The 16,527-nt window shown below is 34.2% G+C and overlaps 1 protein-coding gene across 1 annotated transcript; it reads right to left on the bottom strand.

Moving 5' to 3' along the window:
* Positions 1–97: 97 nt before the first annotated feature.
* On the bottom strand, positions 98–14,886 carry LOC128550505 (uracil-DNA glycosylase-like). The gene is made up of 7 exons (XM_053529707.1): positions 14,866–14,886; positions 8,930–9,099; positions 8,593–8,701; positions 8,064–8,111; positions 7,651–7,838; positions 5,355–5,539; positions 98–3,556 (listed from the first exon to the last, which is right to left on the bottom strand). The coding sequence occupies exons 1-7, from the start codon at positions 14,884–14,886 to the stop codon at positions 3,450–3,452; spliced, it is 828 nt and encodes a 275-aa protein (XP_053385682.1). The 3' UTR covers positions 98–3,449.
* Positions 14,887–16,527: the final 1,641 nt, after the last annotated feature.

Below are 16,527 nucleotides of genomic sequence, written 5' to 3'. Positions count from 1 at the left end.
AGTCGTTTCCTTTTAGGCTGCAAGCAACGAGACACAAAATTATACACATATGTGTTGATCAAGATAATACAACCAATCAAGCACATATTATATAGTCCCATGCCTCGTTTAATTCTTATCCGAAATTGTTTGCAGTTCACAACTGACACTCTTGTTCGCCAATTTATTCATCCACTTTCCAGCACTTGAATCGCTATTTATCATTGCACAAATAGTCCACACTATCAAAATGTCTGTTAAAGATAAGTCTCATCCTTTTAATTAATCTGAGTTTCCATATTTTCTTATTATTTTCCTTGACAACTGCTAGAATTTCTGACAGGAAACACTTGCATTTTACACAATACCGAATAAGCGAAAGTACCGTTGTAATCTCCGAAGACGTACATCCCGCTCAGTCATACTTGGTTATTAAATTCAAACATGTTGGATGACTTTTTTTATCAAAATGTGAAAAAAAAGATGTAATCTATAACTCTGATGTAAAACAAAATGGCGTCATTTAAAAATCAAACGGAAGTGGCTTCTCCGTATTGGCCCTCTCTTTTGAACCAATCAAAATGCTTGAATTCCGTATTGGCCCTGTTTTTTCGTATTGGCCCTGTTTTTCTCATATTGGCTCAGTTATGTTTTGTATTAGCTCTGTCTGTTTCATATGATGTTTGCAATTGATCTAATACAGTGTGTAATATTGTAAAGTTGAATAATAATGTATGTTATTAAAGACCATTTGTGTTGATTTGATGACAAAAATTGCAGGTATATATGAAACATAGATAATTCTATAATATTTCCGCGTGCCACCATTAAGATTATACTAACCCAAAACAGTGGATCGATAGCACGAAATAATAGTGAAATAAGTAATTTTACAACGTCATTTATGCATGTCCTAACATATATTTGATGCCTCTTAAATACTTCCGTAATCCTAGCCTATCCTCATAGGGTTGTCTAGGAATACGGAACTTCCGTAATACTAGAACCAGAGGCTAGGATTACGGTGCCGTAATCGTAGCCACTGCCTAAAAATAAATGTATTTTATACTTCTTTGATAAAGAGAACTGAAAAAAATCAAAGCCTTGAAATGTCCGATGGTTGCGGGTTGTTGGTAAACTTATTTTCTATTTAAATGCCAGTCTATGAATATACATGAATGAGAAACAAATACAAATTTAATGTGCCTCATATCTAAGATGAACTCTGCTTGACCCAGCTTGTGATGTATAACCATGGGCTGGAAATTCCAGCTTGGGCAGACCCAAAAAAGAGCCCCTTGGACAAACTCTATCGAGAAATTCCACTTGGACAGACCCTCCTGGACAAGACTATGGAAGACATTTTTACCCGAAAAGACCCCCTTGGACAAACCGTTTCCAGAACCCCCTTGGACAGACCCCTCCCCCTGGACAAGCCTATGGAAGGCATTTTTGCCCAAGAAGACCCTCTTGGACAAACTCTTTCGAGAACCCCCCTTGGACAGACCCCCCTGAACAAGACTATGGAAGGCATTTTTGCCCAAAAAGACCCCCTTGGACGAACTGTTTCCAGACCCCGCTGGACAGGACTATGGAAGGCATTTTTGCCCGAAAAGATCCCCTTGGACAAACCGTTTCCAGAACACCCCCCTGGACAGACCCCCCTGGACAACTGTCAGGAAATACCCCCCTTGGACAAAAACAAGTGCCTTCCATGGGTGGGGGGGGGGGTTTCAGATATTATCTGGAATAGCCCAATGTCTTATCATTGATAGATCTTATATAATCTAAATGGTCAGTGCTAGTGGATAAAGGTTGAATAAGAACTGCTTGTTCATTGATAATTCATCCACATTGTTCACGAATGGGACAATTTTGTGTAGCACATGAACATCTTTTGGATGTGATTTGGAATCAAAGATGCTGTGATTGTCAGAAATACACTTTAACTTTGGTATCGGGATAAACCCGCAACCAAAAACATAAATAACTCAAAGGGGAACAATCAAAATTCGAATTAGGAAAAGGCTATGTCTATGTCTATGTGCAATATTGTTGTCATCGTATAATACATGTAAGTTACAGAAAGCGTTCTGTTATAGTTGAATAACAGTATTCAACCCTATCCGGTTGAATAGCTGTATTCAACTACATCCAGGCCATACCTCAGGGAGGCGCTTTCAATCGTGGCCCATGAAATATAAGTATGAAGTAAGAAATGAGATAATACCTAAGATACAGATAGATACGATATTTCTTGTAAATAAGTGTAATAAGTGTGCTCTGCTTTTTGTTTTTTTCTTTTATATACATATATTGCAGAATGCATCTTTTAGTACAAATTTAAAATAATGAAGATAATAATAAGATATATACAAACATAATAAATGTGCTCTGCTTTTTTGCTTTTTTTTTTTTTTTTTTTTTTTTTTTTTTTTTTTTTTGCAGAATGCATCTTTTATACAAATATGAAATAATGAAGATAATAATAAGATCTATATAAACATAATAAATATGCTCTGCTTTTTTTGCTTTTTTTAATTTTTTTTTTTTTTTTTTGCAGAATGCATCTTTTATACAAATATGAAATTATGAAATAATGAAGAAGGATAATACATAAGATACATATAGAAACGATAATAGAGAGATGTAATGAATGTGCTCTGCCTTTTTTTTTTTTTTTTTTTTTTATTTGCTTTTTTAACATTTTTTTATTGGCAGAATGCATCTTTTTGTACAAATTTGACATATAAGTTGACATATTGATACAAACATGTAATGAATGTGCTCTGTTTTTTTTTGTTTTTTTTTTTTTTTTTGCAGAATGCATCTTTTTGTACACATGTGAGAACTAAGCAAGCTGAAAAAAAACAAATCGTTTCTAATCATTTTTAAATGTTATTAATGACAATACTTGCAAGGTTTCTTTTTAGTATATTAATGTGTATACAAATGTGTTCAAGTAAATAATAATGAAATAATTGAATTGTTTTATTCTGTATCATTTCAGCTTGCTTGGCTCTAAATATAACTACATGTAATATTGCAGAAACAGAAAACTACAACAAAAGCAAGTACACTGTATTATCACTCAGACTTGCAACAAACATTTTTTTACAGCAATCTGTAATCACTTTGGCTGGCTACCCGATTGGTGCCACAAGGTCGTATTTTGAAATTGATTTACACATTTGTAACAACCCACAATTTTTACAGCAATCTGTAATCACTTTGACCGGCTACCTGATTGGTGCCACAAGGTCGTATTTTAAATTCAATTTTCACACTTAGAACAAGACGCATTTTGTTAAAGCACTCTGTCAGTTAATATCAGCGTTTTTGTGTCCTTTCATTTATTGGGCGTTTTCTTTGCCCAGGCTTCTTTGCAACGCCCTAAGCCTTGTTTATGACAGTGAATTGCCCATCTTTTGAAAATATGTACTTTGATTTCTGTTTTCGTTTGGTATCCTTCAGAAAATTAGAAAACAGTAACTGTTTCTCCTTTTCATTCTTACAACGCCAGATAGCATCCTGCACAAAGTAATGACGTTCAACCGATGAGAGTTCGTAACTGCCACTACAATGTAAAGCACACCTTTAATCGAGGAAATGCATTTCTGTGACATTGTAGAGTTTCAGTATTAAGTCTTTAGTTCGGCGTGGTTTCCAGCCAGTGGCTATTGTCAGTATATTATTGATCGATTCAGCATTGTTGTTGGTCTAGTATTTAGCTCACCAGAGCATAAAGTGCTCAAGGTGAGCTATTGTCACCGGCCATTGTCCGGCGTCCGGCGACGTGCGTCGTCCGTCGTCCATCAACATTTGCCTTGTTAACACTCTAAAGACCACATCTTTGACCCAATCTTTATGAAACTTGGTCAGAGTGTTTGTTTTGATGATATCTAGGATAAGTTTAAAACTGGGTCATGTGGGGTCAAAAACTAGGTCAGTAGGTCAAATCATAGGAAAAGCTTGTGAACACTCTAGCGGCTACATTTTTGACCCAATCTTTATGAATCTTGGTCAGAATGTTTGTCTTGATGATCTCTAGGTCATGTTCGAAACTGGGTCATGTGGGATCAAAAACTAGGTCAGTAGGTCAGATCAATAGAAAAGCTTGTGAACACTAGAGACCACATTTTTGATCCATTCTTTATGAAACTTGGTCAAAATGTTTGTCATGATAATATCTAGGTCAAGTTCGAAACTGGATCATGTGGGGTCAAAAACTAGGTCAGTAGGTCAAATCATAGGAAAAGCTTTTGAACACTCTAGAGGCCATATTTTTTACCCAATCTTTATGAAACTTGGTCAGGGTGTTTGTCTTGATGATCTTTAGGTCAAGTTTGAAACTGGGTCATGTGGGGTCAAAAACTAGGTCAGTAGGTCAGATCAATAGAAAAGCTTGTGAACACTCAAGAGACCACATTTTTGACCTAATCTTTATGAAACATGGTCAGTACATTAGTCTTGATGATCTCTAGGTGAAGTTTGAAACTGGGTCATGTGGGGTCAAAAACTAGGTCAGTAGGTCAGATCAAAGGAGCTGAAATAAGACTATTCTCGAAACACATCGCAATTAGTCTTTATAGCGATAAATCGGTTGTATATGATATAAAAGAGTGTTTCCAGAGCAAAATAATAATTAAATTTGAAAAATTTTGAATTTTGACCTTATTTTATGTAGATGCGCCTATTTCAGCAGCGATTTTTGGGAATAAAAAGCCAATAGTTTGTCTCCAGAATGTCAGAAAATGCACAAAATGCGTCCTTCTGGGTCTTATTCATGACGGAATGAATGATATTTCAGAATCCCGGTGAAAAATGATGCAAAAGAGTGAAACTGTTACCAAAATATACAATAAAAGGTCCATAAGGCCAAAATTTAGCCCTGTAAATGGATAGATGGTGGCTTCTATTAAATGTCTATATTTCTTTAAAATCTCGAAATTTCACAATGAAACTTGGCAATATGTTTGGTATTACATCTTTCTTGGAAATAGAGATGAAAATTCACACCTTTGTTAAAAAGTTGAAAAAATATTCTCCAAGGCCATAAAACAATTAGGGTCGGGCCAAAAATTTAGGGTAAGTCGGGATACCGGAAACAAACAATTGTTTACGCTTTAATGAAATTGATATTAAATACAAAAGGTTTTCTTATTTTCACAAAGACAATTTGTCAATTGAAAAATTATTTACATATCACTGCGTTCAAAGTAGCAGATCGTCATACTTGTCAAATGATAGGTGATTGTCCATATTATTGTAAAGCTTCATAGTAGTAGATCGTCATATTTGCCAATTGACAGATGACTGCAAATATCCATTACAATCGGAGAATATGTTAGAATTACGAAATGTGTTTTGATTACCTCTGGCAGCTGGGTGGGATTCAGTCAGTATTGTATTTTTCGACAAATCTATTAAATGTCTCTTAGACTGGGCATGCTTGCCGAGCAAAATAAATACAACATGTTGTGGAGTATCACCGACAGTCTTGATGACATTGTCTGTAAGCATTTCCCATCTAAAGCCTTTATTGCTTAATGGTGTTTGTCTGAAATTAAAAATTGAGGACATAACTGTAAAAAGAATAAGTAAACATACTTATTGACAGTAAACAGTTTTTACTTTGCCATAGTTCTACGTCAAGTTAGACATAACTATATGCTGATCCTTAGACACTAGTGTCCCACTTTTCTGTCACTGTACAGAGTTTTATGACTACAGGTGAAAAATATATGCATTATGTGTTTTTCATTGGTCAGTGACCAAAACCCTGGTCTGGCTGAGTAAAATCCCGAACAGAACACCAGGTATAATAAAATCTGTAAAAAGATCCTTTGGAAGCAAAGAATGCAACTAATAAGAATAATAGCAGACTCGGCTTGACTGAGTCTGTTCATGAGAGATAATGAAATGTGCAACACCTCTCACGCCCCCTAGCACCGGCTTAAGCGGAACTTGCTGTATAACTGTGATCTAACGTTTTATGAATATAGATCAAATACCTTTTGAGATACATGGGACACAAATTGTATGCCCTTAATACATGTTTTGACTTAGTTAAGGGCAATAACTCTGGTTTTGAAAAAGTGAAATAAATACAAAAGAACAAAAAACCCTTTAGGTGCACAAATTTAAATGCTGAATGGTTTCATGACTGAAAGTGCAATATTTTAAGAGATATGAATATATTGTTCACTAAGTCAGTCACCTAAAGTGTGGTCTGTATTAGTGAAATCCCAAACAGAACACAATGTGCAAAACTGTAACTGCCTTATAACACTTCTCTCATGTTTTATGAGATAAGTCGAATACTTTTTGAAATGCATTGACACGAAGCAGTATGTCATTTATTAATATGAATATTTTTTATTGCGATCAAGGGCGATAACCACTGGTCTCACAGAAATGACAGAAATCCAAAACAAAAACCCAAGTACACAACTTCATATGCTGAATAATATTTCCAGTAGGTTTCTTGACCTTAGGTCAAATACGTTTTCAGATATGTGCGACACAAACTTTTCTGTCCGTGTATGCATATCTTTGACTAAGTCGAAGGTATTATTCTAGTCTGGTTGTCAGAAATCTCAGACAAAACCGCAGTTTCACAGCTTCCCATGCTGAATAATATACCCACGATGTTTCATAGTCCTAGATCTAATACTTTTTGAGATACGTACGATATATTTTTTTTATGATTATTTTTTGACAAAGTCAAGGACCAGAACTCTGGTCTGGCTGTGTGCACTCCCAATCAAAACATTAGGAGCACAACTTCAAAAGTTGAGTAAGAATTATATCGCATTGGATAATACTAGGTCAAACAATATTTGAGAATTGCACAACACAAAGTCAGACGGACGAACGGACAGACGTACGGATTACAGAAATGTGACTCCCCATCATTAAAACTTTTGAGAGGGGGCACAACTGATTAATCTATAAGATCATTTATAAGCAAAAAACTAGAAAGCAAAACAGAATATAGAAGCTGTCTCAATTTGGTTTATCCTTGTCGTGAGTGGTAGTGAAATGGGCAATACCCCTCATACCGCCTTACTAGTGAGCTGAATTCCATGATACAAGCAAGTTGATGACTCCATTTCTTCAAACACTTTTTCACTACAAAGATCAATTATATATATTTTGCCCGTGTCCACTAGTTATACAGGGACCTTAATCACTGTGTTATAGGGCCCCAACTGTGAAACAATTATTATAATTCTAACGGAAAACAAGATTTCACCATTATATATTAAGAAAACTGTACTAAAAATCAAGGATGAAAACCCAACAGGGAAAGCCAGGTTTCGAACACGCAGCATCCTCAAACTGCAACTCACAGCATGCATAAAGTTAAATATGTTTGTAGTCATACATATCATGAGTTGTTTTGTTTTATTAGTTTGAAGATACAAATGACTTTCCCAAAATACATAGATGTATATATTTTCCAAACATCACAAGGATGAAAACGTGTGACGACGTTCATGTCGTTACTTTAACCTTGACTTTGTCGCCTCACAGTGTATAATGAGAAATGCACATAAAATAAGAACAAATCTGGGTCTTTGTTCAAAGCAGACTTCCATTCTGATAAAACAACAAAAAAACCGGACCATTTCAATACACAAACACTAAAACAATCTTATTACTTACCCAACTGTGAGAATTGTGTTTAACAGCAAAACACCCTGATAAGCCCAGCTTCTTAGATTTCCATGACTGGGCCATGTGAAGTCCACATACGGATCATTTTTTAAACAAGTGAATATATTCCTCAGTGACGGTGGAAAAGGCAATCCAACAGGATATCCAGTTGGCACAGAAAAAGCAAGACCACATGCCTGAAATGTATTTTAATTTTTTGTATATTCCGACTGCTTCATCTATTTATGAATAACATCTTGAACCATAAAGTTTGTCAATACATTTTGATCGCTTATACTAATAGATGACTTTAAAAATGAATACATATGCATATGTGTAACATATGTAACAGATTTGTCTTTATTGTAAAATGTAAAAGAATAAAATTGTGGAAACTTTTTTGAAAGATGAGAAAATATTACCAAATTTTCATCCGGATACGGATCTTGTCCTAATATAACCACTTTCACCTACAATAAAATTAACAATTTTGATATCAAAATATTGTTTAACGTTGGTTGATAAAGAAATAACCCAATACATGAATATTTGATACTGTAAGGACTGATAGACCTATATGAGAGCTATACATTAATCTCAAAATGCTCATTGTTACAAATAATAAGCTTTAAAACCATCAAAATGATAATTATATTGAAATGTATTTTTGCAATGTTAAACAACACGACAAAATATATCTTTTTAATACATAATAAAACTAGACAAACTCTATGAATTACAAAGACCTAAAAGGTTTCAAATGCAGTTAGAGATAAATGGATCGGAGCTCCATGTAAAGTTTTACAGCATTTTCATTTTCCATATTGTACTACATAGCGAAAACAATTCGGAAGATCATAACATAGTGATTATGATTATATTACGTGAATATGGAGCTAATAATCCTTAAAGAACGTTTCTGTTTTAAATTCAACTTTCAAACAAATTTACCTTATCAAGAGGTGTCAAGTTCAGCGCTCTAAATATTTTATCTGGTACAGGAGATATATGTTCCTCTTTTCGATAAGCAAGCTGCAAGCACTCCTGATAATGCTGTAAGCTATCAGGGGTAATACAGCTTTTATTTATTGGTATATTCTAAGTAAGAATCAGTGTTATTCCAGCAATACTGAAATTCATTTTTTTATTTTGTGTTTGTTAAATTCTTTTAACGAGTCAAAAATATATGATATAGTTATGAAACAGAATAAACTTACTAATTATAATATTGAAAAAAAAAATACACGTGTAAAACAATTTCAGCTACTCAAATATTCAAAACACAAACCAGTATAGGGATTTTGTGTCGCTGTTTGCACCGCTGTGTGCATCGCTGGTGGCATCACTGGTTGCACCGCTGTTTGCATCAATGGTGGCATCGCTGGTTGCATCGTTGGTAGGGTCATAATTTTTTCTTATCTGGTTCTCACTGTTATCAGTCCTCTGTTGCTCCTTTTTCTATTGGTACAGTTTGCCTGTATTAGCTTTGTCTGAAAGAAAATGAAGTTTGACTTTTCTGTGTATTGTATTTATTTGAAAATCACTTAGATGTTTATGTATCTCATTACCATTTTATGAGAACAATCTATGCAGAATATGTAGCGGGGCGGCTAATCAATTTAAGTAGTAACTAGTAATTTAACTAGTAAAAATAAAAGCCATAACTATTGTGTACCTCAATGCAATTCATGAACAGCTGGGATAAAGCTGCGACTATCTGAATTTACATTTTGTCTTATGTAACTTTGTACACATTTTGCAGGCATATCAAAAACAAATCTTCACTATGAAATATCAAAATACACAATATTTACTTGATAAATATCTCACTTAAATTGCGCTATTAATGGTGTACTTCTGACCTATTTGTAACAATATATTTGTAACAAAGCAAATGCCAAACTATTGAAAAAGATGTACATGTATGTGAAGCAAATAATGTAAGATGTATTCTACTGGCCACATATAAAGTTACTTAAATGACAAGCTGGAAAGCGATGTTATCATGAACTGGAATACCTTATCATTGGTTGGTATTGTATAATCTAAATGGTCAGTGTAAATTGGGACAGATTTAAATTATACTACTTGATCAAATGTAATTATTAAGTTATTACTATTTATATTTTCATTACAGAGAAAATTTCATGTATAAATAAATGAAAAGAGAGCTATTCGTTGGAAACATAATAACGCTAACTATCATATCTATTAATAATTTACTTTAAGGTTTAGCAGTATATCACAAAACAATAGATTTATTTTAGTAAATAAACAGCATCTTGACCAACAACTTATCTGTCCAATACATTGTTTTACTGTTTTGTCCCACAGAGTTGGATACTTAAAATATTCTAAATGAGTTGTCCCCCTTTAAATAAGAATGCCATTTGTAAATAAATAAATGTCAGCAATTGTCAAAAGCGATGTTTTACCTACTTATATAAAGTTTAAACACTCGTACGATGTTGCAAATGCATCAAAACGAAGACATGTAACAGCTTTTTAAAAAAAGTGAGTTTTTAAAGGCGCTGAACTGTCCAGAAGTGTGACCCCTTCATGTAGTCCCTTTCCGGAATTCAATGCATCTACAGAGTAAATATATATGAGTAAATACATATATGAGTAAACTGACAATGGTTTTGTAGAATAATATTATTGTTTTATATGCTGTTAAATTTTCATGTAAAACAATGCTTTCTTTCTATGATCTGATGAACAGCTTTTTAAAAATAGTGAGTTTTTAAAGGCGCTGAACTGTCCAGAAGTGTGACCCCTTCATGTAGTCCCTTTCCGGAATTCAGTGCATCTACAGAGTAAATATATATGAGTAAATACATATATGAGTAAACTGACAATGGTTTTGTAGAATAATATTATTGTTTTATATGCTGTTAAATTTTCATGTAAAACAATTCTTTCTTTCTATGATCTGATGACGTTCGAACTTTGGACCTATATCTTAATGTAGGGATAACGCATGTTTTTTCGTGTTATAACGTCTGCAGAATCCCGAGGGATTGGTTGGTGCCCGAGCCCGTAGGGCGAGGGTACCAACGTATCCCGAGGGATTCTGAAGATGTTATAACACGAAAATAACATGCGTTAACGCTATTCTAGCATAAAACGCGAAAAAAAAAAAAAACAAACGAATAAATGAATACATTATCCCTCAACGTCATTAAATTTCCATAAAATGCGCGGGAATATCCGAGTTGTTTTTTCACGTTGACGTCATTTCCATTTGAATTATCCGTTTTGTGGCCGTAATACGTTTACGTTCTGCAACGGAACGCGCATATATGAAAAGGTGTTATAACAGCACGTGAGCGCGAGAATCTCTCTGTTAACACACGTTTTCTCTCCTGTTATAACACCCCCAAAAAGTGACAAGAACAGCAGTTTTATGCTAGACTGAGGGATAACGCATGTTTTTTCGTGTTATAACGTCTGCAGAATCCCGAGGGATTGGTTGGTGCCCGAGCCCGTAGGGCGAGGGTACCAACGTATCCCGAGGGATTCTGCAGATGTTGTAACACGAAATGAACATGCACTAACGCTATTCTAGCATAAAACGCGGAAAAAATACTAATAAATGAATACATCCTACCTCAACGTCATTAAATTTTCATGAAATGCGCGGGAATGTCTGAGTTGTTTTTTACGTTGACGTCATTTTGTTTTGAATTATCCGTTTTGGGGCCGAATGACGTTTACGCTTTGCCACGGAACTCGCATATATAAAAAGGTGTTATAACAGCACGCGAGCGCGAGAATCTCTCTGTTAACACACGTTTTCTCTCCTGTTAAAACACCCCCGAAATGTGACAAGAACAGCAGTTTTATGCTAGAATAAGCAATTCATGTGTGTGTGTTCGGGTTTAACGTCTTTTTCAACAATTGTTCAGTCATATAAACGACGGTATCTACTTGTAGCAGTGAGCATAATAAGCAATTCAGCTTAACAGTATACACCGTGAGTATATTTTCTGCGAAACACCTTTTAAAGGTCCACTATTAAAGCGCGAACGAGTATTATATGAAAACCAGAGTTTGTAGCTGAGACTTCATATTTACTGAAAATTTGATCCACTGTATCGGATCTGACCAAATAGCCGCGGATATGTTCAAGAATAATTAACAAATAAACAAAATTTGTTCTCCTATTTCAAACCGAAAGTATATGTTTTCCGACTGCTTACGAACCCGTCGCGCATCTTTGGATTTTTCGGAAGAATGCTCCGAAACGAGATTATGATTTATAAATAGATCCAACGATAATGTGATGTTTACAAAGATAGCATAGGGAATTCAACATTTTTGTAACTCAAAAAAACTTGAAAATCATACTTATAATACAGGTAATATGTTATTAACCCGCAGAGAACAATATAACAGTTATGTAAACAGCTTTATTACATGATTGTATTCTATTGTTTTTCTGATTGGCTGAAAACGTTTCGAAAAGTAATGAGTACATATCATATCAACTTCTCTTGGGTTATAAATAGAACGAAAATAAAAATAGATCGAAGTAGGTGCTTGGAAAACCAATATCAACCTGATTTGGTCTAAATTTATTCCTTATTTCTTTATTAAAGTTACAAGACTGACTTTACATTTATTCATGTAATAAAACAATTATTGACTTTTTCATAGGTTGTTATCAAGATTTATCAACCTTCAAGATTTATCAACCCTCAAAAACTTTTATTCACCTCGCCTTCGGCTCGGTGAATATAACTCTTTTCGGGTTGATAAATCCTGATATCAACCTATGAAAAAATCAATAATTGTATAATACTACAAGTTTTCGGGTGGACAATTTAGGCCCTTCCTGAATAAATGTGTTTTCACAACTTGATCTGCAAACTTATTTAGTCAATCTTTTTTTCAGAATAATTTTAAGAACATAGATGAATAACTATCTTACACTTTAGGAAAAATGTGATTGAAATTTACCTACATACACTGATTTATGTACATATTGCTATATTAATTCAATAAAATTTTATACATTAAACACATTGTCTTGGCCTAATATATGTCACTAAAAGCTAGTGTATCTCATATTTTTCATGCAAATCATGTGTAACTACTTTCATGGAAATAGACAAAATATACAGTTATTTTGTGACGCGTCTTTAAACGGACATTCGTTTGAATCAATTATAAAATCACGTGATCCCGAAGAATTTCCGATCGGTTACGGAAAAACGATAAACACAAAAGTAGGACAGAAGAATTTCCGATCGGTTACGGAAAAACGATAAACACGAAAGTAGGACAAAATGACCTAAGAAAATGCAAAAAAACATCATTCGTTTCTCTGAACATGTTTTGATTGAGCGGCTATCGTAATATTTAGATGCATTTTAAAATATGGAGTCTTTTTTTTTTTTAATTTATTTTTTTTATTTGTATTTATTTGGTACCTTTAAATTAAGTGTGGCATATTATGTATATTTGAAACAGAAAAAATGATTGGTTAAAATGCAAGAAGAATGTAAATTTTCTGAATTATTTAAAAAGCGTAGCAACAGTTTACTTCTGCACAATATGTTTGGTTATTCATCTTGCAAAAATCTTATGTCAATAAGTTTGTACCACTAGTCACATTCAGAGTACTAAGTTTTTGAATTTTTAGCTCACCAGAGCCAAAGGCTTAGGGTGAGCTATTCACTCACTGTCCAGCGTCCGTCGTCCGTAAACTTTTACTTTAAACGACATCTTCTCATAAACCGCTAGGCCAATTTCATCCAAACTTCACAGGAATGTTCCTTGGATAAAGCTCTACAAAAAATGTTCAAAGAATTGAATTCCATGCAGAACTCTGGTTACCATGGCAACCGAAAGGAAAAACTTTAAAAATCTTTTCCTCAAAAACCAGAAGCCCTAGAGCTTAGATATTTAGTGTTAAGCATTGCCTAGTAGACCTCTACCAAGTTTGTTCAAATCATTGACCCCGGCCCAAGGGTCACTTGATTTTACATAGGAAAATCTTTAAAAATCTTCTTCCCAAAAAACAGAAGGCCTAGAACTTAGATATTTGACATGTAGCATTGCCTAGTGGACCTCTACTAAAGTTGTTCAAATCGTGACCCCGGGGATAAAATTGATCCCGCACAGGGGTCACTTGATTTTACATAGCAAAATCTTCAATTAAAAAAAAAAACAAACCAGAAGGTCTAGAGCTTTGATATTTCACTTGTAGCATTGCCTAGTGGACCTCTACAAAATTTGTTCAAATCATGACCCCGGGGTCAAATTGACCCCGCCCCATCGGATTACTTGATTGTGCATAGAAAAATCTTCAAAATTTTCTAGAAATAAACCAGAAGGCATAGAGCTTAGATATTTGACATGTAGTATTGCCTAGTATACTTCTACAAAAAATTTTCAAATCATGACCCCGGGGTCAAATTGACCCCGCCCATGGGGTTACTAGATTGTACATAGAAAAGTCTTCAAAATTTTCTAAAATTAAACCAGAAGGCCTAGAGCTTAGATATTTGACATGTAGCATTGCCTAGTAGACTTCTACAAAATTTGTTCAAATCTTGACCCTCCATTGTCAAACTGGCCCAGGCCCAGGGGTTACTTGATTTTACATAGGGAAATCTTCATAAATTTGCTAAAAATAAACTAGAAGGCCTAGATCTTAGATATTTGATATGTTACATTGCCTAGTAGACTTCTACAAACTTTGTTCAAATCATGACCCCCGAGGTAAAATTGGCCCCGCCCCAGGGGTTACTTGATTGTACATCGAAAAATCTTCCAAAAAATTTCTAAAATCAGTTTGACATTTGAAACATGTAGCTCATATTGCTCAGGTGAGCGATCCAGGGTCATCATGACCCTCTTGTTTAGTGAAGTTATTTTTCGCCTAAAATGTATGGGTTTAACAATCAAAATATAAATATAAAATTTCTGCAATTAATAAACCTGTTGAAAAATCTGTACTGACGGAAAACGAATACAATGAAACTGTTCTAGATCTATCTCGGTTGTTCATTTTCCCAAAAAAAATAATCTACGCATTAGAATTTGTGAAATTAATGACAAAATTAACCTAGGATTATTGAGCACAGCAAACACGGCCAGAGCCACACATCGACAGTAGGCCAAACACAAACAGAAATTGTAGCGGAAAGATATAGCGGAGGAGTTATCCACAAGTAAATATGAAAGACTGGGGTATATACATTTAAGACCACCTACTTTATCACTGTTAGCCTTCATATGTTACACCGATCTATATCGTATAAACAAACACTTGAAGATGTTATATCAATTGATATATTTGAGGGGCCTCTGCCGCTGACTTTTTAAATGCTTTGCCCTTCACCGCTGTGGGCTCGGAACCTCACTCGATATGTGGAATGTATTCATGTACAAAAGCCATTAGACCGACTGGCTTTAAAATGTTGCAAAACAAGTTAACGGTAATCGGTATTCCATCATTGTTATTGTATCAAGGATGATTAATTTTAACACACACAAATTAAAGCTGCTTTGTAGAAGTTTGGAAAGGTGAAACTATTACCTATAGCCTAAAACAAGGAAGATGTGAGAAATTTATACACAAAGAAAGGCCTTCTTTATTCTATATAGAATTGACCAACTATCGCGATGACTGGAAGAAGTTCTAGTTTTCACTCATTCTTACTATTTTACCACTACAAACATTATAAAAATTAAAAGTTAGCAGACAGTGAAAATATCCGCTTTCATTCTCTCTATCATAACTATATTCAATGTTATTCAATGTTGATAACATATTTTTCAGTGTAAAGCAAATAAAATTTGGTAGTTTGATTATCAAAGTTTCTAGACCATACTGAAATACGGTTAAAAAGCTGTAACAATGTTCCTGAGATATATCAGTATTAAAACCCTTGAATTTTTAAGTTAGACATATTGAATCGTTTCCATGGTAACATTGATTTTTATTCACGGTCTCACTATTGATAGATAACATAGGCATAGTAATTATTACAGTATATACATACCAAAAAATCAAACAATGAAAAAAGGAAAATAGTATACCTTTTATGTATTGTAAATCAAATTACGAGTTTTTATTTAGAAATGGACTCGATAATTCCGCTTGCATCTTACTGTCACTTTCCATTAAAGTAATTCATCAACAACCACCACTTTCTTAAATTCAGCAAACTGACAGATTGACGGACAATACGAAATGTCTCCCCCCACCCCCACCCCACCCCGCTACACCTTGGATACATATTAATTTCACAGGATATATTTGTAAAGGAATTTCATCGTTTTAGTGATACCATGATATAATGGAGAGTCTTAAATTAGGATTAGATTTACAACTGAACACTGTCCTATGTTTTTTAGGAGATTATCTTAAAAGAGGATTTAGATTCACAGCCTGAATGTTAAGCTGACACTGCCCTGTATTTCGTAAGAGACTTATTCAAACTAATATAGGATTCAATCTGAATGATAAGCTTGTACAGCCCTTTATTTTGTAGGACACCATTTTAAACTAGAATTTGATTCAACCTGATTGTTAAGCTTAATCTGAAATTATCATTCAACCGAGTTGTTAAACTGACACTGTCCTATGTTTTGTAGAAAACTATCGTAAAGTGAAATTATTATTCAACCTGATTGTTAAGCTGACACTGTCCTATGTTTTGTGGGAAACTATCTTAAACGTAAAATATTATTCAACATTAATGTTAAGCTGGCAGTGTCCTATGTTCTGATAGGAAACTATCGTCTGAAATTATCATTCAACCTGAATGTTAAGCTGACACTGTCCTATGTTTTGTAGGAAACAATGTAACGTCAAAGGGTAACAATCATTTATAAAAGTAACAAAAAAAAAACAAACCAAGCAACACCAAG

Source organism: Mercenaria mercenaria, chromosome 18 (assembly GCF_021730395.1).
Source record: "Mercenaria mercenaria strain notata chromosome 18, MADL_Memer_1, whole genome shotgun sequence".
Taxonomy (NCBI): Eukaryota; Metazoa; Mollusca; class Bivalvia; order Venerida; family Veneridae; genus Mercenaria; species Mercenaria mercenaria.
The sequence above is the reverse complement of the archived record's forward strand: the minus strand, read 5'-3'. Positions and strand labels throughout refer to the sequence as shown.